Raw genomic sequence first — 24,648 nt, forward strand, 5'->3', positions numbered from 1 at the left:
TTTATTAAGAAAATCAAATCTGATCCATTAGTTTGGAAATTTACATAACCTAATTATTGATTTTGAAATTGGATAGTCAATTTAAAACATATATATGTCAAAAAAAGGAGAAACTAATCGGGACGGATAGCGTCGTACGCAAAAATTTGATCTGAATCTTGTGTAAAGATTCAGGACAAAGAATGGTTGCCAAATATTCTTAAAAAGTTAGGTAAACTCAACTTCAAAACCGTGCCGCCCACTTTAGCAGGGCGTTTTGTACAAAAGGGTTTTTTTTCTTTTCTTCCACCAGTGGAGCTGGGTCTTCACCCTGACCACCAGTTTTGTGCAAATTCCAACGCAATCGCGTTAAGAAGTTTTAGGCTTTTTCTAGACTGCTACTTTTGACCGTTCTATGTCCCACCGAGAAACTTTTGGGTGGTGAGTCGACACTATGTGATAGTTGAACAGTCTTTGGGCAATCCATTTCGGTTTTAAAACGGTTCGGATTTAGAGAAATAAAAAAGAGAGAGAGTGATGGGGAAGAGAAGAAAGTGTTTTAATTTAAAATATCTAACACACTTTTGAACCGCTCGAACAGCTGCTCAGACGCTCAGAGATTGCTTCAACTGTACTTCGTTGAAAATATTAACCCCCCACTGTGCTGTAGCCTGTAATCCAAGCGCCACTGGTCTTCTCAACACAAGTCGACAACGTCCGGAGTTTGTTGCCCAATCTGGGCCACGGTTCATGAACCAAAACAAGATAGCTAAAGAAGCACGCAACTCACTCTCTCTCTCTCTCTCTCTCTCTCTCTCTCCACGTGTTTGAAAAACAGATCGTGAGATGAATGAAGTCTAGAACCACACCAAAATCACACACCTTGGCCGTGTTTCCACTAAAGAAAAACGGAAGAAAATTGCATTTTTTTGCAAATTGTTCATACGAATCAACAAGTTTAAGCAGTTTATTATATTGTTTACACTAACAAAAAAGTTTTCGATAACGACTTCTTTCACAATAAATTTTCCACTCAACATACTAATCAACAACTCATTCACTAGTGGATACAAAACAACTTGACATTTTTACCAACTGCTAATTCACTGCCGAAAACAACTAACAACTTCTAAAAAAAATTCTCCAAGTTTTTCCGTAGTGGAAACACCCCATCATTTACACACTCTGTAGCCGAATCACACACCCATTTATACAGTCACACCCACAAATTTGTGGGTGGGCTCCACACTTGTACTACACATTCAATGTGTGAAGAGCCCACACATTTTTGAGTGCAAGTGTGTTATTTAAGTATGGTTGTAGCATTCTTGATGTCAAATTATAAGAGGACAAAGTTTAGTCCAACTCGCATAGAGTGGTCCAATAGAGATTCGTCCTTCTTAGAATCAGGACCACTTCCCTTCCCTATCCCTATCATTTTTCATATTCAAAATAACTAATGCAGATTTCCACCCAACCCCACAAAACTTGATATTGGGTAAGTTATTTTATACCTTAAAAAAAACAAAAAATAATACTAATTTCTAACGCAACCACGTTCCCAGAAAAACGTCATGACCTTTCTGCAAACTTATTCTCATTTTCAATCCTCCCTATAAATTGAGCTTCTGGCTCATTTGTGTAGTAGTATTAGAAACCAGTGAGGAATTACAGAGAGCTGGTGAGGCTGCAGAGAGTGTGTGAATAATACGTACGTAGCTCCTCCTTACAAAATTATAAGTCTCGGCTGCTCCTCCCGGGACTACCTAATCAAATTTGGAGAAAACACGTCTATCTTTGTGTTGTGCGTGATTGGATGTTTGTTGTGTTTGGTTCATATCTTTCCTAGGCGTAACAGCTACCACCTCTACATAAACACCAATCTTGGTTTGATATTGCCATACAAGTTTGTTTCTGATTTTCCATACATATATGGCTCGTCCTCTGTTGTTGTTGGCATTTGCTTTAGCCCTTTTGGTTTATTCTTCAGTGGCCTCTGCCGAAATCGTGGAGCATTCATTTTATGTAAGTCTTTCCTAAACGAATTTGATGCACTATGGTTTTTAGTAGTTTTTGTTCCCTCATTCTGCGCTGCTTCTTTTTTCGAGAGAGGAAATATGTCAAATTCTTCAATAGAGAGCAAACGTATACTTATGTTGAATAAGTAAGGCTTTGGGTGGGGTGTGTGTATATATATATGGTCTGTTCCCCCATTGCCATTTTCTGCACAAAAATGCTACTGGTACAGATTGTACACAGATTTTTTTGTAGGACCCACCACGGGTCCTACACAAATGATCCGAACCGTTCATTAAATGTAAAACAATTTTTCAAGGGTTCCTGAAAAAAATCAGCTCAATTCAATACTTATAGATGCTTGATCTAATTATCTAACTTTTCATTACCCGAAAATCCGAATGAAAATTTAGATGATTAGATTGAGCACTTATAGGTATTAGATTAAGCTAATTTTTTACGGAAACTCTTGAAAAAATATTTTACATTTAATGAACGGCTCGGATCATTTATGTGGAATCCGTGGTGGGTCCCACCACAAAATCTGTGCACAATCTGTGCACAAAAATCTGTACCAGTAGCAGGACTCTTTTCTGCATCCCTAATCCACCAAGTCCAGAACGATTAATTTTAAGACTATCGTTCACAAAAAATATGCCGCTTCTGAAAAACATTGATTACATGGCCTACCCATACCATTCTCCTCCACCGCCATCACCACCGTCGATTGGGGTAAATCCTTCTATTGCATCATTGTGCTGGGGGACGTTATTTGAAACTAACCTTGTTCGTTCGGGATTTTGATTGAGGTTTTTTTAGAGTAATTAGTGAAAAGATATAAATAGAAAAAATTTATTGAACACTATGCCTAGGAATTGGACTTGAGTTGTTGATTCTATATCTTTTGGTTTGTTTGGATTTAGGATTGTTTTCTTTGCCTTGTTCTCTTTGCTTTTCAAAAAGCATTTTTCCAAAAATTCTTCCTACTTTTAACATTTCTCTATCTATCTCTTTTTACTTATTACTTCTACTATTTTTCAAAAAAAATTTTAAATCCAAATCCAAACACAGCTGCTGTTTTGGTGTTAGCCTGTTGGGTTGTTTTGAGACTTTCATGTTTCTTGTGATGTTTTTGGTTGGCTTCTTGCTTTTCTCCGGGTGAGGTTCTCCGATAGCTTTTGCCGGTATACCCGTGATCCTTTTAATCTTTCTAATTATCTACAAAGATTAATAAAAGCTTCCTTTTGCCGATTAAAAAAAAAAAAAAACACAGGTGATCGCTTTGTTCCCCGATATTTATGTTCTTATTTGGGGTTTCAATTAATCAATAACATAATTACTTCATTTAATCTTCGCATGAAAGTAATTAACTCCTCTTTTATTTTATTCATTCTTGCTCTCAATCTTAAAATTTGTCAAAGAGTCTCAATTTCAATGTAATTAACTCCTCTTTTCAAACCGGCTTTGGGCATACGCTGAGGATGCAGCACATCGGACCACCAATTTTTTCCAATTTTTTGGAGCTCCAAACTTTTATACACTTACATTATGTACATAAATATATAATTAGCAGGAAAATATCTGCATGAAAATTGGGGCCCAATTTAAGTAAAAGTTCAAGACAAAAGGCCCAAACAAATGGTGGTAAAGGTGCATGTAATTTTAAAAGTATGTGGGTTAACATTTAGAGATTAAATTATTTACACTATCGGTGTAAACATTTATTTCCTTTAAATTAATTACATTACGTCATGTCACCATGTTCTATTAATTGGGATCATTATTTTGATGATGTAGCGTAATATAATTGATTTGAAGGAAATAAATATTTATACCGTCGATGTTAGGGCTGTTAGCTGAGACCGGAAAATCGATCGAAATCGAAAAAACCGGATCGAACCAAAATTTTCAAACCGGTCGAATAATTTCCATCCGGTTCTGGTTTATAAAATTTTATAAACCGAAAAAATAATTTCAATCCGGTTTATGTATTTTAAAGACCGGTCAAAACTGAACCGGTTATATATATATAAACATAGGGGAGGGAAATCGAATCCAAGAAGGCTAGAAGGATCTCCCCTCTCTTTACCACTAGGCTATCCACCCTTTTGGTGTATATTGGTCTAATAAATATATTTATTATATAAAATCAATCATATATATATATATATATATATAACTATTTTTATAGGCTTAATTATGTTTTTATGGGTTTTGTTTTATGTATTGAGCTCAAAATTGATACTTTAATTTTCATGGGCAAAAAAAAAAAGGGTTGAATTATGGGTTTTTAGTTGATATTTTGTGTGTTGAATTATGGCTTTTTTGATGTGTTGGTCCTAAAATATGGCCCATGAATGAAAACCGGATAAATCGGATCGAAACCGGTTGAGCCGGTCAAAACCGGACCGTATTATCTCAACCGGTTCCAGTTTCTAAAACTCTCAAACCGGATAACCTATTTCGGCCGAAAAATACGCCAAAACCGATCGAAACCAGACCGGTATCACCCCTAGCCGATGTATATAATTTATTCTCTAAATTTTATGATAAGAAATACAATAAAAATTTTGGTGGTAAACAAAAGTGATAATTGTATTTCATACGCGTTGTTTTGTTCTCTCTCAAAAATATTTTCTCCAAAATTTTTGAGTGCTTCGTCTTTTGTGTTTTTCGTCTTTAGCATTTTTTTATTTAATTTTTTTTCTTTTTGGATGTATATAGCGTACCTATTCAAAAGCTAATTTTTTTTTGTTAAAATGTTTAAAAAATTGACTAAAGATGAAAAAAAATACTCAAATCTATAAATAAATAAAATTATCTCAAAACTAACAACCAAACAAAGGAACAAAATGCATAGATTGCTTGTAAAATACATGCAGTTGACAACCTGACTAACTATTGCCTCCAGAAAAACAAGTCTAATCTTACCTTTGGTCACCTAAGTCGCAAGAATATGGAATGGATTGGCTTTCACAAAAAAGATATGGTGGCTAAACTTGGATTTTTTTTATCAGGCTAAATTTAATTATGAGAACTTAATTACTACTTTTGCAGCAAAAAGTGCTAGAATAGTGATGTTTAAATAATACATTTTGAATTAATCGGATGTTATTACGGTTTCTAAAACCAATTGTATTTTCTTTTTAATTATATATAGGGGTTCATTTTAAGAAATTTGCATCGTGCCCCGAAAAATTCAGAGCCGAACCTGTTGACCTTATGTCTATTATTAATTTTAATTGAACTCATTTAATTTTTCGTGCAAAATTTTTTGACAAATTATCCACCGAATAGACTTTTTTTAATTACTATATGCAAAAGGAATGGAGCAAGTAGTACTTTTGTTTTTGCCAAAAATATATATTCAACACATACACACAAATAGTTCCCTGTTCAAAAAAAAAAAAAAAACATACCACACAAATACATACACATACACATACACGCCTATTATGCATGTTTGGAATTGTAATGTAATTTTCTCATAAAATTAAGTTTTTTTAGGTGCAAAATATAACTCTGAACCGGTTGTGCAAGCAACAAGTTATCAACACTGTGAATGGAAGCCTTCCCGGCCCAACTATACAAGTTCATGAAGGTGACACACTGATCATTCATGTCTTCAATAAATGTCCCTACAACCTGACGATTCATTGGTAAGTATTACGAGTCTACAACTTTATATATACCACTGCCACATTTTTCAACTACTAGAACTCCCTTGTCTATAAATAGTACATATAACGTAGGATATATTTCCAGCTGGTATTTGAATATATATAGTTAAATGGCTATTGGAATATTTATTACATACATGTTAGTATAATAAAGGGTAAATTTCATTAACACCACTGAGGTTTACCTATATGACAGATATCCCCATGAGAAATAGTAATGAATCTCATGTGGTTTCTATGTGCATTTGACCAAGCCCACCAATCAACAATTTTTTGTCCAAACACATGATAAATTGAGCCATAACTGACTTATATATATTTATATAGTCCTTCTCTCTTAAGGATCACCTCATTTTAGTTAAAAATGCGGACCTCCCCATTTCTTTTCTTTCATTTTCTGATCGAATTTCGATAATCTTGGCTGCTCAATGTGATCAGAACGTGATTTTAAGGGTGTCTACAAGAAAACATACAAAAAAAAAAAGACCGCGAAGGGCTTGATTTGAGCAGTTTTTATTTGAACCGTTCAATAAAAAATTGTTCGGAACTGTTTGGATGAAGCCCTTCCTGATCGTTTTTTTTTTTTTTTGCCGATTTCTCGCAGGTACCCTTAAAATCACGTTTTGAACACATTGAGCAGACAAAATTCGATCGAAAAAGGGGGTCTGCATTTTAACTAAAATGAGGACCACCTCATTTGAGACTAACCGTGTATTTATAAATTCACCATTCCTCATATTTAAAAATTTGTCTAATTCGATTTTTTTTTTTTAAACCTAATCTAGCTTTCGATCATATTGTGTCCTTTGTAGATTTTGAAAACAAGACTAATCGAAAAAGAAAAAAAATGATGCACTACTTATAAAAGTAAATAGAAAAAAAAAAGAGAGCAAAAAATCAATACGTGGGCTTACCCACAAGTGCACACATTGTCCTATATACTAGTATTGATTTTAGTACTGCGGTAAGGCTTGAGACTTTAGGAATTGCTCTCTTTTTTAGGTTTTTCGTTTGTAACTTTTCACGTGTTATGAATTCTTGTAGGACCAGTCTAATTATATAGTATTTTCCTCTAGCTTTAATCGGTCCCCTGTTCATAGCAACGTAATTGATCCTATAGTTAGGGATTAGTCGAAGTGCGCGTAAACTGACCCAAACATCTTAATTTTTAAAGAAATGCTTATTTGGGAAGCAAAGACTAAAGCCATCAAATTGTTCATACCATCTAACTAAATTTCTCAACCAACGTTCTTAACTGAAAATCAGCTGCCACTTCTTGATTAACTAAGGGTAAATTTCACTTACCTCCCCTGAGGTTTCTGATAATTACAGACACCTCCCCTCAGGTTTTTAAAATTACAGTTACCTCCCCTCTACTTTGGTTGTCGGCTGCAGATTCCCCCATCCGTTAGTTGACCGTCACTAAGTATGACGGAAATTGCTGACATCATCCATTACATCTATGATACTACCCATTTTACCCTTGAGTCAACAATTTTGCTTAAGTCATTTCAAAATATAATTTAATATGAAATTACTTTTATCTTCAAACTAACCAATACTAAGTTTTGATGAAGCTTTAGGTAAAATTTTAAATTTTTTTTGAAGCCATTACATATGTCTAACGTAAAAAAGAATTAGTTTCCCTTTCTTCTTCTTTTTTTTATATGAAACTTCAAGATTTTTGTAAATACCAATATCTTTATTTGTATTTAGTTATAAATATCATGATAGATAGATATACGTTAATTGAAATTCTTGTCCAAAATATTTTTTTTCTTATATACTAATTTAATGTTTAGCTAGTGAATACATGTTATAAATAATCAATTACTCCTCTAAACTAAACCAATTGTCTAACTAAGAAACATTGAAAAAAATAATAGTTTTAATGTTATCTTCCACGCTACAGTCCTTTATCTTTCAACTTATAATTATTACACTATAGAACTAAGTCTCACAGTGATCATAAGTGGAAAAAAAAAAAGCAAAAAAAAAAAAAAAAAAGTCTTAAGTTTTTTTTTCCGCATTTTCACCTTAGGTCCTCAATTATGAATTTATTACCGTCTAATATTTTTATAAATGTCTAAATTCTTTTACAACTATGTTAACTATTTTACAACATAATTGTAACAAATAAAAATGTGAGAATTTGAAATATTACCATTCTTGTTTTTTATTGTTGTGTCAATCCTTTCGTTAGTTTTGTGTTTATTTTTTATTTAGTTTGATTGAATTATAGGGCTGTCTCGACAAGAGGAATCTAATAGATATAAAATTATGATCAAAATCATAAAAAATTGCTAAACATAAAAGCAATCCTTTATCTTTATTCAATTTTGTTTGCCATTTTAAAGCTCAAACACATGTATGATATATCTTTAATACTCCGTAATGGATTCACTTATTTGGGTGTTAGAATAAAATTTTAGATGCTATAAATATACTTAGCATAAATAAAGACAACATAAATATTTCACTAAATATGAGGGGAGGTATCTATTATTATTAGAAACTCTAGGGGAGGTCAACAAAGGGGTAAAAAAGTAAATTTGCTTTCCCTGTTAAAGTCTGTTAGCTTATAACTCTGACAGGGGAGGTAAGTGAAATTTTAGAAACCTAAGGGGAGGTGTCTGTGATTGTCAGAAACCTCAGTGGAGGAAAGTGAAATTTACCCATTAACTAATGCCCCTTGCTTACAATTCTAACATTAAAAGAATTTATAAGTACACCAAATTAAATACTCCGTATATGACATGTTCATCGCAATTGCATTATTTTTCTATTTTCTATTCCAAAGCACGTTTAGTAGTGGTGAACATATAAATTTTTAAATGTGTTGGTGGTCAACAATCTAATATAGTATCAGAGCAGATAACAGATCATGTATTCGAATCTCACTGCCTACCTAATATTAAAATATTTACACGTGTTTAGTATGCTTATGAAGAAGAGCATGGGTACACGTAAGGGGACGTGTTTGAAGATATAAATAGTAAAGTTGCTCTACTCTCTAACAGTTTAAATTTTTAAATAAGTTGGCAGTTAACAATCTAATAAATAGCATCAACATATTATTTTTAAACGGCGAAAAGAAGATTTTATTAATCAAAAGTAAGTAAGATTAAGATGATCAGCTCAAAAGGACAGGAGAGAACAACATCACAACACGAGAGGGCCACATCCCAACGAAGTTGACACCCAACCCAAGCGACAATCATATGCCACTCAAGACCACAACGAAAAAGGTTGATAAGAAGTCAACCAATCCGAGAACAAAAGATCCAAAGCAAAATTCCAAGAAGCAACGAATCACCTTTCAACCCTTACTAGGATCAGGGGAATTTCAGCACCAGCAACCAAAAAAATCAGCAAAACAGCAGCAGAAGCAACAAAGGGATTTCCAAGTTTCCACGAGCAATAATTTTATAATCACAAATACTTACACAAATACTTTACACACACATTTTTTTTGATGGGTCTCATACATATTGGAAGTGTAGTATGTGTGAGCCCCATTGTGAATGTGAGTGAGTTTGTGTGAATGTTTGTTGTAGAAAGATTGTTTCCACGAGTCACAAAACAGCTCATCAGAAGTAGACATGGCGTGTTCTGCTAACTAAAATAAATATTTATTTTTTTAATAAATACTCTCTCTATCTCAAAAAGCTTGTCTGGTCCGTAAAACGAAGACTCAAAAATAATGCATTTCTTTCAAGAAAATGTTCAAAATTTTTTTCATAAATTTAAAGAACTCATTGATATCTAGTGAATTGTTGAAAAAATTTGGAGTTTTTCTTGCAAAAATTATATTATTTTTACGTCTTCGTTTTTGCAAACCGAACAAGCATAATGGGACGGGAGGAGTACCTAATTTTTAAATTAAATGTGATGTATTATAAAAAATGATCTAAAAAAATAAGAACTTTAACGAAATGGTGCAAGAATGCAGTACAGCCTCATGATTGAGCAGCAAGTGAAACATAGGGAGTGAACAACAGAGACCCAAACAGAAAAAACACCGACCAAAGTACAGACAACTCAGAAAACCACCCGGACCCACAGAACACTCAACAAACACTCTGCCCCGGATTGGGAGTTGCAGTCAATCCATCTCGATATGATGGATTCGAATTTAATTCGAATTTCTATTAATTCAAATCATCTATTGTTTGAGTAAAAATCTGAATCGTTTATTACCGAAATGGACGGTCGGATTAGCAACACTAGAGGTGCAGCACCACCCTGCCCCACAGACTCAGACCCACCAATATTTCCAGACACAAAAGCCACTCACCCAACTTGCAACAAGAAGAACCAGCTCCAAGCCTCCAACCACAGACAAACCAAAGAAGACCAAAAGAACAAGAGACCCCACAGAACACCAGACAGACACAGGGCCGGCTCAAGAACAAGGGCCAAGAGGCCGTCGCCTTGAATTTTCATATTTTGGATAAAAAATGGGGCATTCCTTTCTAAATAAGTATATATATTTTCTACGCGCAATTATAATACAAACTCATTTGTTGGTCCAATGGTAAAGGGTTTGCTTTTTCTCATACGATGCTTGGGTTCAAATCCTAGTAAAGTACTTTTTTGTAGTGTCTTTTTGCCAAAAAAAATTTCTCTTGTCATACAAATTGGGGCTGTTGTGGCTGAACTATTTACCATGTTTAATAGTAATGATATATAGATAAGTATTGCAGTTAATTTTTTTTAAATTAGGAAATTTATGTAGAGCACTTTTCCAGCACTTGGCTTAGAGCATCCAAATACCTTGAGCCGGCCCTGGAGGGACAGACAGACACAAAGAAGAAATTTAGATAGAGGCTAAGACATAGTCAAGTTTGAACAAAAAGTGGTTAGTTTTCTGGTGGTGGAGATTGAAGTGGTTAGGGTTTGGGTGGGCCGGTCGTTGGGTGGACCGGGTTAGGGTATTTGGCTTTTATCTATTTTATTTGGGTGTTAGGTTGAGCTTTATTGTTTTATTTATTTTGGATCCTTGTAGACCTTTGAGTGGTTTGGGTTTTGCCCTTGTGATGTATCATCCAATTCTTTGTTGGATCCCCTTTTCCTTTCTCCTTTTTTAATAAAATTTCATCTTTTACCGATTAAAAAAAAAAAGTTTGAACAAAAAGTCATCCACATAGTAGATATTGGATCCCCATTTAGTTCTAACTTCTAACCCAAAAAACGACTTTGAGTTTTATTGTTTACAGAACTTCAGCTCAATCAGGTGGAATATTTCCAAAGCTTATTTCGAAAGCAAGCTTAATTTTTTAGAACTTTTTTTCGCGGTCTTTTATGTTGTTTTCTCTTAATTTATACTAGATTTGAGTCTAATTTTTACATCAGTTTTTTTGGTCTTTTTCGCAGTCTTATATGACTTCTTTTCTTTTCTTTTCTTTTTTACTTGGGTCGATAAATTTGTATTTCCAATTTATTTCATAGAGTACATACATTTGGTGTGATATATAGATTTGATCCAAATCTAGTAAGAATTAAAGGAAAACAACAAAAATGATGGCATCAAAAAGTCTTCATAAAGTTAGGCCAAAGAGGACCTAACAACTTCAATGTCCTGATAATCTTGTAGGCACGGGATTTTCCAGCTACACAGTGCATGGGCGGATGGGCCTGAATATGTAACTCAATGCCCAATACTCCCTGGAAATAAATACACATACAGATTCACCATCACAGGTCAAGAAGGGACCCTTTGGTGGCATGCCCATGCCCAATGGCTTCGCGCAACTGTACATGGGGCACTGATCATTCGACCAAGAAAGGGTTACTCGTACCCGTTCCCAAAACCCTTCGAAGAGTTCCCCATTCTTTTGGGTAAATTCCAAACCCTTCTATTTATTTTCAGTAAAATTTTATCAAGCTTCATAGTTCATAAATCCATGAAGGTTGACACACAGTAATTAACTAATCTATTAAGCAATTATAGATGTAACTCGAGTTTCGAATTAAAAAATGGTAGTCTGCAAGCATAGATTTGTGTCCATAGATTGTAGATTATCGTGTCCCTAACAATTCGATGTACGTTGGTCCCACAAAATAATGAGAGGTTGACATGAATCAGACAATTTCGAACACATCTGTGAGCATAACTCTTTTTAGCATTGCTCCATGTATTAAATCTGTATTTCTACATGGTCGAAATTAACCTGTCTTCTTTTAACAGATTAAAAAGTTTCTGCCTAAAATAAACACCTTGAGATTGCAAGAAAACATTTGAAAATTTAAAAGTAATGATCAATTAAATTGCAATTGCAGGAGAGTGGTGGAATGGTAATATTATTGAGATCGAGGAGCAAGCACTAGCCGAGGGGCATGGGCCTAACATTTCCGATGCTTTCACCATCAATGGTTGCCCTGGTGATTTATATAATTGCTCATCAACCGGTGAGTGATATTAACAAAAATTGATAAACAACCCAATGTTTTATTCACAATGAAATGCTAATGGCATTTTTGAAATTGCAAAATGATAGAGTGACTACTTTGGGTTAAGAACCCTTCACATTTTGAACATGTACATTCGAATTTTTCTGTGATTAGGCACATATAAACTGAAGGTTGTACGAGGAGAAACGTATCTCTTGCGTATCATCAATGTTGCGCTCAATAACGAGCTCTTCTTCAAGATAGCAAACCACACAATGACAGTCGTCGCCATCGACGCTTGTTACACCAATCCAATGGTCTCTGAAACCATCGTCATAGGTCCTGGCCAGACCATCGATGTCCTGCTCACCGCCGACCAACCGCTATCCTCCTATTACATGGCAGCACATTCCTACGACAGCCTGGGAATGGAATATGATAAAACAACCACCAGAGGTATCATTACGTATGAAAATGCCTCATCGTCAACCCCTCCAATGCCGGCCCTGCCGGCCTTCAACGACACTCCTACAGCGTTCGAATTCTTTTCCAGTCTAACGAGTCTCGTGAACGGGCCTCACTGGGCACCAGTCCCACTCAAAGTCGATGAACACATGTTTGTGACGGAAGGCTTGGGCATGGTCCCTTGCGGAGCAAACAACACTTGTGGGGCTCCTTTGGGGCTACAATTTGCAGCGAGCATGAACAACGAGTCTTTCGAGCTCCCTACCAAGTTATCAATGCTGGAAGCGTTTTACTACAATCTGACTGCTGGGATCTACACCGCGGATTTTCCTAAATATCCACCAGTGGTGTTTGATTATACGAACACAATCAATGTCTTGAATACAGCGCTCATAATGACACCAAGGTCAACAAGGGTTACGAAATTGAAGTATAATTCTACCGTTCAGATTGTATTTCAGAACACGGCATTGGTGGGCCAACAGAGCCACCCAATACATTTGCACGGGTTTAACTTTTATGTTTTGGCTCAAGGGTTTGGCAATTACGACCCCGTAACGGGGCCAAAAATGTTCAATCTCGTTAATCCACAAATACGCAATACTGTTGGAGTGCCTGTTGGAGGATGGACTGTCATTAGATTCACGGCAACTAATCCGGGTATGTTTTCGCTATCGTATCTTTAGACCGATTTAATTTCTATGACTTATATTTTTTATTTATATTTTCTATAGAATAATCTGTTTGTCCCATTTCGTTTACTTGGTTTTCTTTTTTAGGATTTCACAAAACGTTTGCTCTTTGAAAAGTCAAAGAAAAACATGTGTAATTTCCACAAATTTACACTTATAAATGATTAAAAGTAGTTTTAAAGATGGGGATCAAAAAGTTAATTGCATGCCTTATTACAAAGTTAAGTTCTTCCGTGAAGCAAACAAAATGGGACAAAAAGAGTAGCTAATAATGAGATAAACAAATAAAACTGTTTGGCTACGTAACACTTACTTACTGTTTATTAATGATTTAGCTTCCTTAATAAGATGAATAACCGGTCGATAAGCACCAATCCTCACATACACATACAAAAAGAGCTTAATTAAGTACTAAGAGTATCTCCAATGGGATTCTCTCTATTTGTGTGTTAAAATATGTGTAAAATAGTGTATCAAGATAACAATAGGTTCCACATTTGTATGTTAAGTCAATTTTTGGTTTATTGTATATATAGGTTACTACTCCAATGGGTTCTTTGAAAAGATTGTTATCTCTATAAAAAAAAAAAAATTCAAAATCCCTTACAATAAATGTCAAAAAGAAAAACAGTCGGTCATTTCATTTTCTCATAGGCTGAACTTGGGACTTAAATAAGTGGGCCATTTATTGTTTGGCAGCTACAAGGCCAAAATTGGCACACATCCTAAGCTATAACCCTCTAGCTCATAAGATAACACAATAAATGGAGCACCTAAAACTTATTTTTTAACTGATACCAATTATTTACTCCTATAATTTTAACTATTTTTAGTTAATCGGTTAGAAAGAAAAAAAAAAGTGATGTGAAATAAATTGGCCCTTAAATTATGAGAATAGTGTGTGTGGATTGCAAAATGGATGCTTATTCGTAAGTTTTGAAAATTTGATGACAAGAGCAGGTGTATGGTTGATTCATTGTCACTTCGATACGCACTTAACGTGGGGACTAGCGACTGCTTTTCTTGTTGAGGACGGGCCCACGCCATCGACTTCTTTGCCTCTTCCTCCACCAGATCTACCCCGTTGTTCGTTTTATGCTGAGCAAACAAGATCTTTTATTAAGGATGGTGATAACGCCAAAACTATTTTTGATGATGTCAAAATTGTTTTTGGCTCTTGGCCTGCTTTTCTTATACCATGTTTTATTGTATTTGTGTGGTTTTCTTGTACCATGTACAAGGTACAACACTCTTATGCTCAAAAGTTTTGGTATAAATAGAAGCAATTTGCCTATTATCATTTTCCTTTTCTTAATCAATGAAAACAAATTTCCAAGTATTTTCCGTGAGGTATGGCTCTGTTGGCTTTTCTTGTTTTGCTTTGGCTCTTCTTTGTGAGATTGTGGTTCGAGTGTTTCGTATAAAATCAATTACTCCCCCACAAAAAAGGGGAACAAGGGTACTAAAAGATCTACGTACCCTATTGTTAAGAGTTTTGTTTTACTATTTATCAAGGAAAATGTTAACCTAGGTCTAGTGACAATGGTAATTAATGTGCGAAAAGTTCAATGATATTTATGAAATGTGTATAGATATCCGAAAAAATGTGTTGATGTCTGTGGGAAGTAGATTGAAACTCTAATTTGTTTGGTATTAAGTGTGGATTATCCACTACCTACTGGGCTGAGGTTGCCAAAACTGTTTTATCCAATAAGGGAGATCAGGGTTCGAGTACTTTCTAGTGGGATCTAAACCACCGATTTTCCTAGTACTTATAGGTGACTCTAACTTAGCCCAGCGGTTACCTCCTGGTAATCCCACAGGGGAGATTAGGGTTCGAGTCTCGCCACAGGCGTTCGGAGTTTAGGTCTATTGACAACTTCTGAATCCCCTATTGACTAACTAACTAACTCCTCTGCTTACCTTCACTAATGTATACAATAGTGGTAAAAAAAAAAAAATGAAATTACTACTAAGTGAAGATGAAAAGAATCTGATTCTGTCATTAATGTTCTTTCTTACTGTGTACAATTGCGCACATGGTAACACATACACGCTTAGCATCATTAAACTATTCCCTAACTAACTCTCAAACAACAATGGGCTTGTAGTCCAGTTGGTAACTCCTGATTCTAACAAACTATTAAACTATGCAAACCTATGGATTAGCATTTGTTAATTTATAGAGCTATGAAAAAATGAAGTTTAAACTCTAACAAAAGTTTATGATTCTTAGAATGCAAAATGCTGGTATTCAAAATTTTACATAGTTGACCTATAAAATGTTGGTGTTCAAAGCCTCCTCAATAATTAATTGATCCACATGAAATATAAAATGTATATGAATAAGAAAGATTAGTCCAGAAATACAAGAAGATAAATATTAATTTGGGGCTAGGCCGCAAGAGGGATTTCTTGTGAATTCCCTAATCCCAATGTGGATGGCATGCCCTCGACCCAATCAGGAAGGAGAATTTAATACCTCGTGTTTTAATTATGTGTATTAAGACAATTAGCAAACAAAAATTTTTTTTTTTTGCGCCACAATACTTGTATTAGTTTGTGTACTAAAGTGTGGTAAATCTAATAATGTGCTAGTATGTATATTAAGTTTAGCAAAGAAGCTAGCAAATAATAAGTGGGTCTCATCTCTATAAATACAACAGTCGACCATAAAACATAAATGCTCACTACTCTTAGGGAGTGTTTGGGAGCCTACTTTTTGGCTTTTCATTTTCAAATTTTTGGTTTTTTGGCTTTTTGGTCAGAATGTAGTTTCAATCTAGTAGAGTGTTTGGATGATATGTGCAAAATGCATTTTGCAACTTGATAGTGTTTAAGAGATATGTGATGAAAATGAATTATGACCTGATTTTTTACCATATTGCCTTTGTTTATTTATTATGGGATATACTGTGTATAAATAATGGTTTAATCAATTTTTTTAAATTTTTTTCATTTTTAATTGTATCAGCACACACAAAACTTTTTATACCTTTCTCCTAAAAAAAAAAAAACCTTTTACACCCTTTATATATTAAAAAATATGATTAAAAAATTAATTACTCAAATTTTCAATCCATTTGAAATCGATGGGAAGATTTTATTTTTCTAATCATTTTATTCTAAATGGTTTTAGAACCAAATATAGAAGATAATTTGGTCTTTTCTTAGCTCATCAAAAGTGGAAAAGGGCCTCCGGCCTTCTTTTTGACTTTTGCTCTAGATCTTCAAAATTGGAAAAATCACTTTGCCAAAACTCATTTTCTTCCATCAGCCAAACACCCAAAACTACAAAAAGGAAAAATTGAAAAGGTGAAAAATAGGCGCCCAAACAGACACTTAATACACACTTGTGGGTTGATGGTGGCTGGGTTCTATGGGTTGCTGTTTCAACAGCCATGAGGCGTCTGCGCGGAGGCTGGATCAGCAAGGCAGTGATTTTGTATTAGGTTTTTTTTTTTTCCCTTCTAGGTGTTGGGCTCTTTGACGGCGATCAGGGGTTTCTCGGCAAAGGCAGCGGCTTGGTGCAGCGGCGATGGTGTGCGGTCTGAGGTGTGTTGGCGTCCGTGCCCCTCCAGGCAGCAACAGGGGCTGGTTTCTCGGGTCGCGGTGGTGGCAGGGACACGTCTTTCGGACTACAGGGGATGTTAGGGCTGTTTTGTTTGTGCTGATTGTAATATCTGGATTTCTTAGACCCACAAGGGTTTGGGCTTTAGCCTTTTTAGGCGGGTTTTGGCCAAATGAGTGGCCTTGATTGGCTTCTTGCCAATTATAGGTTTTTGGTCTCGAATTCGGCAAATGATTGTTCTTTGAGCATGATGCTATTTCCTTACTCCTATTAATCTTGTAACAATTTCAAGATTAATGAAATTTTTTCGCCGCTCAAAAAAACACTTGTAGGACCCATTTGTATCCTAATACACATTTTAACACACAAATATATCAAACCCATTATGGAATGCTCTTAACACACTCTTGAGTTTGCAATATTTAACACACTTGTGGGACCCATTTTTATCCTAATTCATATTTTAATGAACATTTTGATACACAAATGTATATAAAATCCATTGCAGATGTTCTTACGTTGAAAAAAAAAAAGGAAAGATATTTGGAGGGCCTTAGTAGCTCCGTTGTAAAGTTTTTTTTAATTCTTTTTTTTTTTTTTTGGGTGGGGATTGACTTGTAAGTAGAACCTTGTTTTATTAATTGTCCGTGGTTTCACCTACCTAGATGAGAGTAGTAAACATAAAACCGTTGGCGGGTAGTAGTTGCTGGTAGCTTCCCTCGTGGATGTGCTGATGTTTCGACTTCAAACCAAGTCACAATTTCTAGTATTTTTTTGTGCGTGTGGATAATTTAGGTGTCCGAATCAGCTAGTTCATGCACACTTCGATTAATTCTAGAAGCTCAATCCAACTGCCCACTCATGGAGTGATGGAGAACCCAATGAAAATCGGAGCAAATTAAGTTGGGAAAATGACGGCCCATAACATGTTTTGATAATTAATACCCGCCAAGAAAATGCTGAAAACATTTTTTAATGCTAAAAATATCCTTAGAGGGTATTAATTATCAAACATGTCCTTGACCGTCATTTTCCCAATTAAGTTTTGTATGAACTGCCTCAAAAGACTTGATTACACCGGAGGTTTTGAACCCGAGAATGTAAAAGGGAACAATCCCAAAAGACCTAGGCCTAGATGGTGAATGGCCATGTGCATACTTCTATGACCAATAGATGATTGGTTTGTTACGTTTGTATGATGTACTTACACAGTTACACCTAGTCTGGTCCGATAATGCATGTTTTCTCATTATGATGGGTTATGACGTATAATGCTATATGAGGAGTTGGGTCCTCCCTCGGGTGGTTAAGATATTTGTACAATGAGATGAGATTATGATTGGATTTGATAATGAGAATGGATTGATAATGAGTATTTTTATTTGAGATGAGATTAGATAATAGGATTATTAATATCATATTTGTTTTACATGGGATAAGATTTGATTGATAGTATAAATTTTCATTTTTGCCCCTATGCAAAACTGATTTATTCAATACCTAATCAAACCAACTCAAACCTAGATGAATATTTTTCAGCTCAAACCAATTTTCCAGAAAACTATCACAACATAAACAAATACTTTTGAAAAAAAAAAATTAAGCAGATGGAAATTTCGTAGATATACCGAACAGTTAGTAACAAATCTAACCTATATATCAGTAATAGTAACAAACCTAATCTATATGGAGTTAGCTATTCTTTCGTGTTTAATGGAACCCAATAAAACAAGAACTGTAATCTGTAACATGGAGGAGGGATTGGTCATTAGTTGGTTTAAACAAGAACTATAATCTATAACTGGAGTTAATTAAGTTTTTATGGACTAATCCCAAAAGAGTTAATAACACTTGTGAAAATTTTGAAACCGAGACTTTAAAAGGGTACAAACCCGTAACGGCCTAGTTCACCAGGCCAACCCCGTAAGGTGTATCACAATTTCTATTGTGCTGGTAGATCCCCTCGTAATGATAGCTTTTTTCGGGGCATTTTCAGGATCTTATGGGTTGGAATCTTAGAATTGATGATTGGGTCCCACAGATCAAAGTAAATCTCAATCAATAATTGTTTTTCTTATACATTCCAGGTAAATTTTTTTTTTACCTGACATTACTCTTTTCCATTTCTCTGTTGCGGTGTTTCCCTGTTATAATGATAGCTTCCGACTATTTGGGACATGACCAAATTAGATAGTGACAACTTAAATTCTTCCTAGGTGAGCGGCCCGTGCCAGCACGAGGTGCCTCATGCCTGGTATTTTTGTGTTTGGAGCATTCGTATTGTAAATTGAGGTTTGACTACAATCTCAATACTAATGGAATTTATTTGTAATTATAAAACAAAAGGCGGCAAAACTAATGAAAGAAGCGAGCATAATTTTTGAAAGCAATGGAACAACTAAAACTGTAACTATAGCTACAAATATAGTCACATTACTGAATTTGCAAAAACAAAATGCTTCTAGGTACCTTCCATTCCAAAGTATGGTCTATCATTAATTATTACAAACTACCAAATATGTTTCTCAAGATCAGCACTATTACTCTATACATATTGGCTGGAATTTCATCATCAACACAGAAACTTCAATTCAGGAACTCAATCAGTGATATCCACACAACCAAACCAGACTCTAGAAAACACCATTCAAGCAATAAAATACGCAAAACACTAATCGGATAAGTCAAACAAGCTGAGAGGAAGAAACAAGAACCCCCAAAAAAAGGAAACTCAAAGAAAGGGAAAAATCCAACCTCGCGCAATAGGTCACAGTTGCCGACGACACTGGAAAGGAAGAAGAAAACAGGAACGTACAATAGCCAATCAGAATTTTGACCGCCAAGAAACCCTGAACAGCTCTTGGTCTCATCTGGAACCATCTACGCTTTAAGAGACAGAGAGAAACCAAATATCTACACGCGTGCACGACATCAGCACATTATAACAGCCGATGAAATTCAGCACATTATCCAAAAGTGAAATTCAGCAGTATGTCGTCCCAATTTTATGGCTAAAAATAGTAGGCAAAAATAAAGTATAATTGCTCTTGCCCATTAATTTACCTTGTATGTGCAAACAACTTGTCCCCAAGTTCTTATTTTATTTGTCTCGTCTTGTCTCATTCATTCTTTTCCAAACTTTGCTCTCCATTTATTTTCTGTTGATTCTTAGAACAAAAAGCACAAAAAATAATTAGTAGCATAGCAACTACGGAATAAGAGCAAACAAAGAGAAATGGGATGAGAAATCTCCAAATGCTAGTAAAATCTTAAGATCGTTATTGATGGTATGATATATCTATCAAAATGTACCTGTTAGATGCTAATAGAGCAATAAGAGCTATAACACGAAGGGCTACGTAGAACAGAAGAGACATTTACAGAAAAAGGCACACAAATATTGGATTTACCGAAAAAACAGATACCCTTGAGACCTCAAGAAGTTAATTATCTTATTAACAAACATGGGAATGATTTAACTCTTTAGTGTGCCCATCTAGCTGTAGTTCTTAGATTTTATTAGACTTAGTTGATAATATTAAGTTTAGTACCTCCAACATATTGTTGCAAAATGCTAGTATCAAGAATTTAATGCGGTGTATCCTCATAATTAGTATCTGTAGCCATATTCCCATACCTAACAAAGGTGTTTAGCTTTTCGCGACCCACATCCATTCAATGGCTCAATCTGTCTCCTTGTATGATTCTCAATTTCTCGTCTGCAACTTGATGATCCAATCCCCCAATCATGATAAAGCAAAGATAACAAACGAAAAAAATTCCATTTTTTGAAAAAGAAGGAAAAAGTAGAACGAACAAATATGGAGGAAAACCATTGGGAACTACACTGGCAAATTTGCAAATGTTCAAAAAGAATTAATAAGCATGGGAAGATAATGTCACTTGCCAATTTTTCTTTTCAGTAGTTGTAGGGAGTATTACCAATTATAAAACCAAATCTTGACTCTGTCAATGGCATCTTTCATATATTATATGGATGAAAAATTGTATTTGGTAGTCCAGAAACCTCACAATGTCTTCTATGATCATGTTGAATGCATTTTATTTTTAGTGTTCAATACTGCCAAAGAGAAACAGCAGAAGCAAGTACATTTTCCATTTATTAGTTTAAATCAATCTAAGTAGTTAGGAACGAGTGTAGCAGTTTGCAAAATTGAAAATGGCTCACCTATCTAAAGTGGTTTTTATCAAAGTTGTTCTTATATGCAATGGTTATAAAATTAGCTAATTTAATAACACAGGTAAATAGATTTTTAGAAATAGGAGAGTGATAAAACTAAGCAAAATTTGTCAAAATCATTATAAAAAAAATCAAGAAAATAATTAGGAAGGGAACAAAATTAAGACTCCTTGAGATAATAGATGAAGTAGTAAACGAAATTCAAAAACCTAATGCTACATGTCAATGATAACAATACTCTTTATGTCCAATCTCATGTGCTCATAACATTCGCATTCAGGAATAACAATTGTCTTTATGTACAGTTGGAAGTAATGTAAGCGGATTGCAAATACAGAAATAGTCATAGAAGTTCGTTTGTTGCAGTTGGTCTGGTGCAAAGTATACAGGCTTATATGTACAAGTTCAAAAGACTTTGCCATTTTTATAAAGTTTATGGACGTTAGATAAAGCAAAAGTATTTAGAAAGCAAATTGTGCACACCAAGTGGAGCACTAACTGAAGTGACAAGCAAGAAAACACTATACTAAGCTATTCTAAGGCTCGTTTCATCTTTTATGGCCTTCTTATATGTCTATCTGCAAGCTGGAAAATAAAAAGAAGTATTTCATAAAATAAATTGTCCCATAGTGCTATTAGTGTTTTACAGAATTCATTGGACACAAGCAATTATCAGGGATATAATAACATAGCATTCTTATTATCGTCCCCTCATTGAAGGAAACTGCAACACAAGATTGTAGTTAAGCATGGAAAACCTATTGTCAACAATTTCAGTCATCTTCCTTCCTTCAACACATTTCAGTCCTCGAATTGAAGTGATTTGTCCAGACGGCCCACTTATATGTATAAAAATTATTTGGGCTAACATTCACCTTCAAAGTTGTTAGAGGGCTTCAGATTCAAGATGAGAGCAAGTAGTAGACAAGTCAATGCAAAGGAAATTGAGTCGATTCTGAAGCAGAAAACTGAGTCGATTCTGAAGCAGAAAACTGAGTCGATTCTGAAGCAGAAAACTCAAGCTGAAAAATAGTTCCACAGAAGCAAGGTACAAGTACCTGCAACAATTCTCTATTTCTCCAGATGGGGACGAAGTTCCTCCAACGGATAATCTATTTTCAAACTACGGAATGAAGAATTGTGTTTTGATTAGCCTCCAAAACCACTCTTTTCATAAAATATCTTGGTTTTGACATCGAAAATGAAGAATTTGGAACAAACAAAAATAACTTCTACATTCCTATACATGGCACAAGTGACAAGACAAACAAAGTGTCACAAGAAACTCCTTTAGTATTCGTTCAATTCCGAAGACATACTTAAACAGATATAGTACATCCAACTGTACCTTTTTAGTTCAATTAGTCAACCATACTTCTCATTTGCGATGAATTAAAAATGTAGCAAGTGTTTAGGCTCATTGTAATTTTGAGAGTAAAAAAATCATAGCACCATTTTCCTTTTTTTCCAAGTAATCTTTTACTAATGTTACTTCAGCGCATATAAAGAAGAAAGAATAAAGATACGAAAGACAATGAAAAGCAAATACATATGGATATTCAGAGGTATGTATGATACTCACAAGAAGTTCTCTCCATTCTTGAACAGCATTAAGACTTGCATACTTCTCAAGGTCCTGAAGAGTGATTACAAGTTATGATCAACATTTGCCAGAAGTAAGAGACCATAAATATGAGCCCTTGTATGTTTTGAACGGTTCATCTGAGTCATGAAGGACATCCAGCAATGCATATTTAAGAGTGTGTGTGTGTGTGTGAGTGAGAGCATGTGCATTCTAGTTTTGACGGTCACGTAGCATTTTAGGTCAAAACCATGAGGAAGCAAATCAGCAACGTAAAACCACAATGGCTAGGACACGAAGTACTGCACTCTTTCCTTTAAGAAACATTCCTTAAACGGATCTACTAATTACTTTTAACTGAATGCAAGTCATCCATAAGAAGGGTAGCAAGATTAAACATGATGCTCCTGAAATAGGATGCCTAAGAACTCCGATTCTCTCAATAGAGGGAAAAACTCTAGCCAACAATTTTCATGGAAAAAGAACTCCAAATACACCTAATCTATAGTCGGAACAAAGTACACATGTATGACTATTACTCGACAAACACACAGGTCTGGCACAAAAAATTCATAGGAAAGCGCAAAAGCCCAAACAAAACAGGTCCAGCCACAGCGTTGCAATGAATAACATAATGATCGCAAACCGTGGGATTCCTCAAACACGAGAGCAAGTTTAAAAAACTACACACGAGAGGCAAATAAGCACCCCAAAACCACCTAAATCTTGGATCGTTAAGCAATAAACCGTGGGAATGACCATTTTGCAGGTACATTAGTCAAACCAAACAAAACTCAAACCCGATGAACCTAAATCATACAAATCCACCCAAGATAGAACCAAAATCTTGCGAGTAGGAACAGGAACCGTAGATTTGAGCCCCGTACGGAGCAAAGAATTAAGGCGAGCACGAGCGCACAAATATTTTTATGCGTGTGTATAGAGAGAAAGAGAGAGAGAGAGAGAGAGAGAGAGAGGGGTACCTCCTTACGGTCCTTAGCTCTATTCTCAATCAAATCGATTACAAAACTCGATCATTCTGTTGCGTCGTTTTCCATTAGACTTCACCCTCGGTACTAATTAACCGTGGACATGGTCTACAGAGAGATGCGGTGGAAGTCGGCAGAGACGGAGGAGATGCGAGTAGTCACCATTTTGCCGGCGTCCAAGACTGCCTCCTCTCTCTCTCTGCTCCAAACCAGACGAAGGAAAGGAAAAAGGAATAGGGGAGACATGGCTTGATTTGGGCCACGTTCGTGGCATAGGTGAATGGACGAAACTACCCTCGGCACCAAAACCAGTGGGTCCCCAATTGAGGGGCACAATTGGAAAAATTGGCCAAAAAATGGCAAGCGTTCCAATTTTGCAAGCGTTCAATTTTTGGCAAGCGTTCCCATCAGCTGTTGCTCCCTTTATTTAAAGCTTTAGAGATAACAAAGGACAAATTTAAGATACTGACAGCAGTTGACAACGTCCAATTCATTTTTTTGACAAACATGTTCTACCAATTCATACATGGTTTAATTGGGACCCAGCAAGTAGATGGTGATATTAGTTTTCAAAATTAATTGAGTCGCGTGTACGCACCTGTGTTATACAGTAGTTAAAAAGTTTTAAAAAACCGACTTGCAATTAAATCAATGCAGGCCTTGGCAAATGATGATATCCAACGAAAAACCAAAATTGCTCTTAATTAGTTACAAAGCACCGATCTTTAACCCATGATTTCAAATCCTACGTGGTGTAGAAATGATAACTTTTGGAATCCTCATTTGATCTAACTCTGATGTCAAATGGATCGAACATGAATTTGGCTCAACACCATTTGCCATCAAAAAGTTTGGGCATTTTTGAATTTAAGAAGTTGGTGTTTTGTACTTTTTTTTGTTGGAGGTGTTTTGTACTTTAACATCTAGAATTTGCCATCAAGATTGGAGATGAAGGTTTGTTAACGTCAAATTTTGAGATGCCAAAAAACTTTCAAAAACTTTGGCATCTCCAATTTTAAAGCCAAGCTAGCGGTTAATCACCAATCACAATAGACTCCTGCTTGACGGTTTTCTAGTCCT

At 35.3% G+C, this 24,648-nt stretch overlaps 1 protein-coding gene across 1 annotated transcript; it reads left to right on the plus strand.

The window, feature by feature from the left end:
- The first annotated feature begins 1,615 nt into the window (after positions 1 to 1,615).
- LOC131326582 (laccase-7-like) lies at positions 1,616 to 14,564 on the plus strand. Its single transcript, XM_058359414.1, has 6 exons — positions 1,616 to 2,004; positions 5,503 to 5,654; positions 11,272 to 11,516; positions 11,958 to 12,086; positions 12,243 to 13,193; positions 14,186 to 14,564. Exons 1-6 carry the CDS (start codon positions 1,912 to 1,914, stop codon positions 14,503 to 14,505), a joined length of 1,890 nt encoding a protein of 629 aa, XP_058215397.1. The 5' UTR covers positions 1,616 to 1,911; the 3' UTR covers positions 14,506 to 14,564.
- The last annotated feature ends 10,084 nt before the right edge of the window (positions 14,565 to 24,648 follow it).

The sequence above is a fragment of the Rhododendron vialii genome, chromosome 5a (assembly GCF_030253575.1).
Source record: "Rhododendron vialii isolate Sample 1 chromosome 5a, ASM3025357v1".
Classification (NCBI taxonomy): domain Eukaryota; kingdom Viridiplantae; phylum Streptophyta; class Magnoliopsida; order Ericales; family Ericaceae; genus Rhododendron; species Rhododendron vialii.

Bases quoted from the DNA above. Each gene is read 5' to 3' on its own strand.
- LOC131326582 (XM_058359414.1), top strand. From the start codon at position 1,912: ATGGCTCGTCCTCTGTTGTTGTTGGCATTTGCTTTAGCCCTTTTGGTT. The intron at 5,655-11,271 runs GTAAGTATTACG...ATAATCTTGTAG, and splicing joins TACAACCTGACGATTCATTG to GCACGGGATTTTCCAGCTAC. The intron at 11,517-11,957 runs GTAAATTCCAAA...TTGCAATTGCAG, and splicing joins AGAGTTCCCCATTCTTTTGG to GAGAGTGGTGGAATGGTAAT.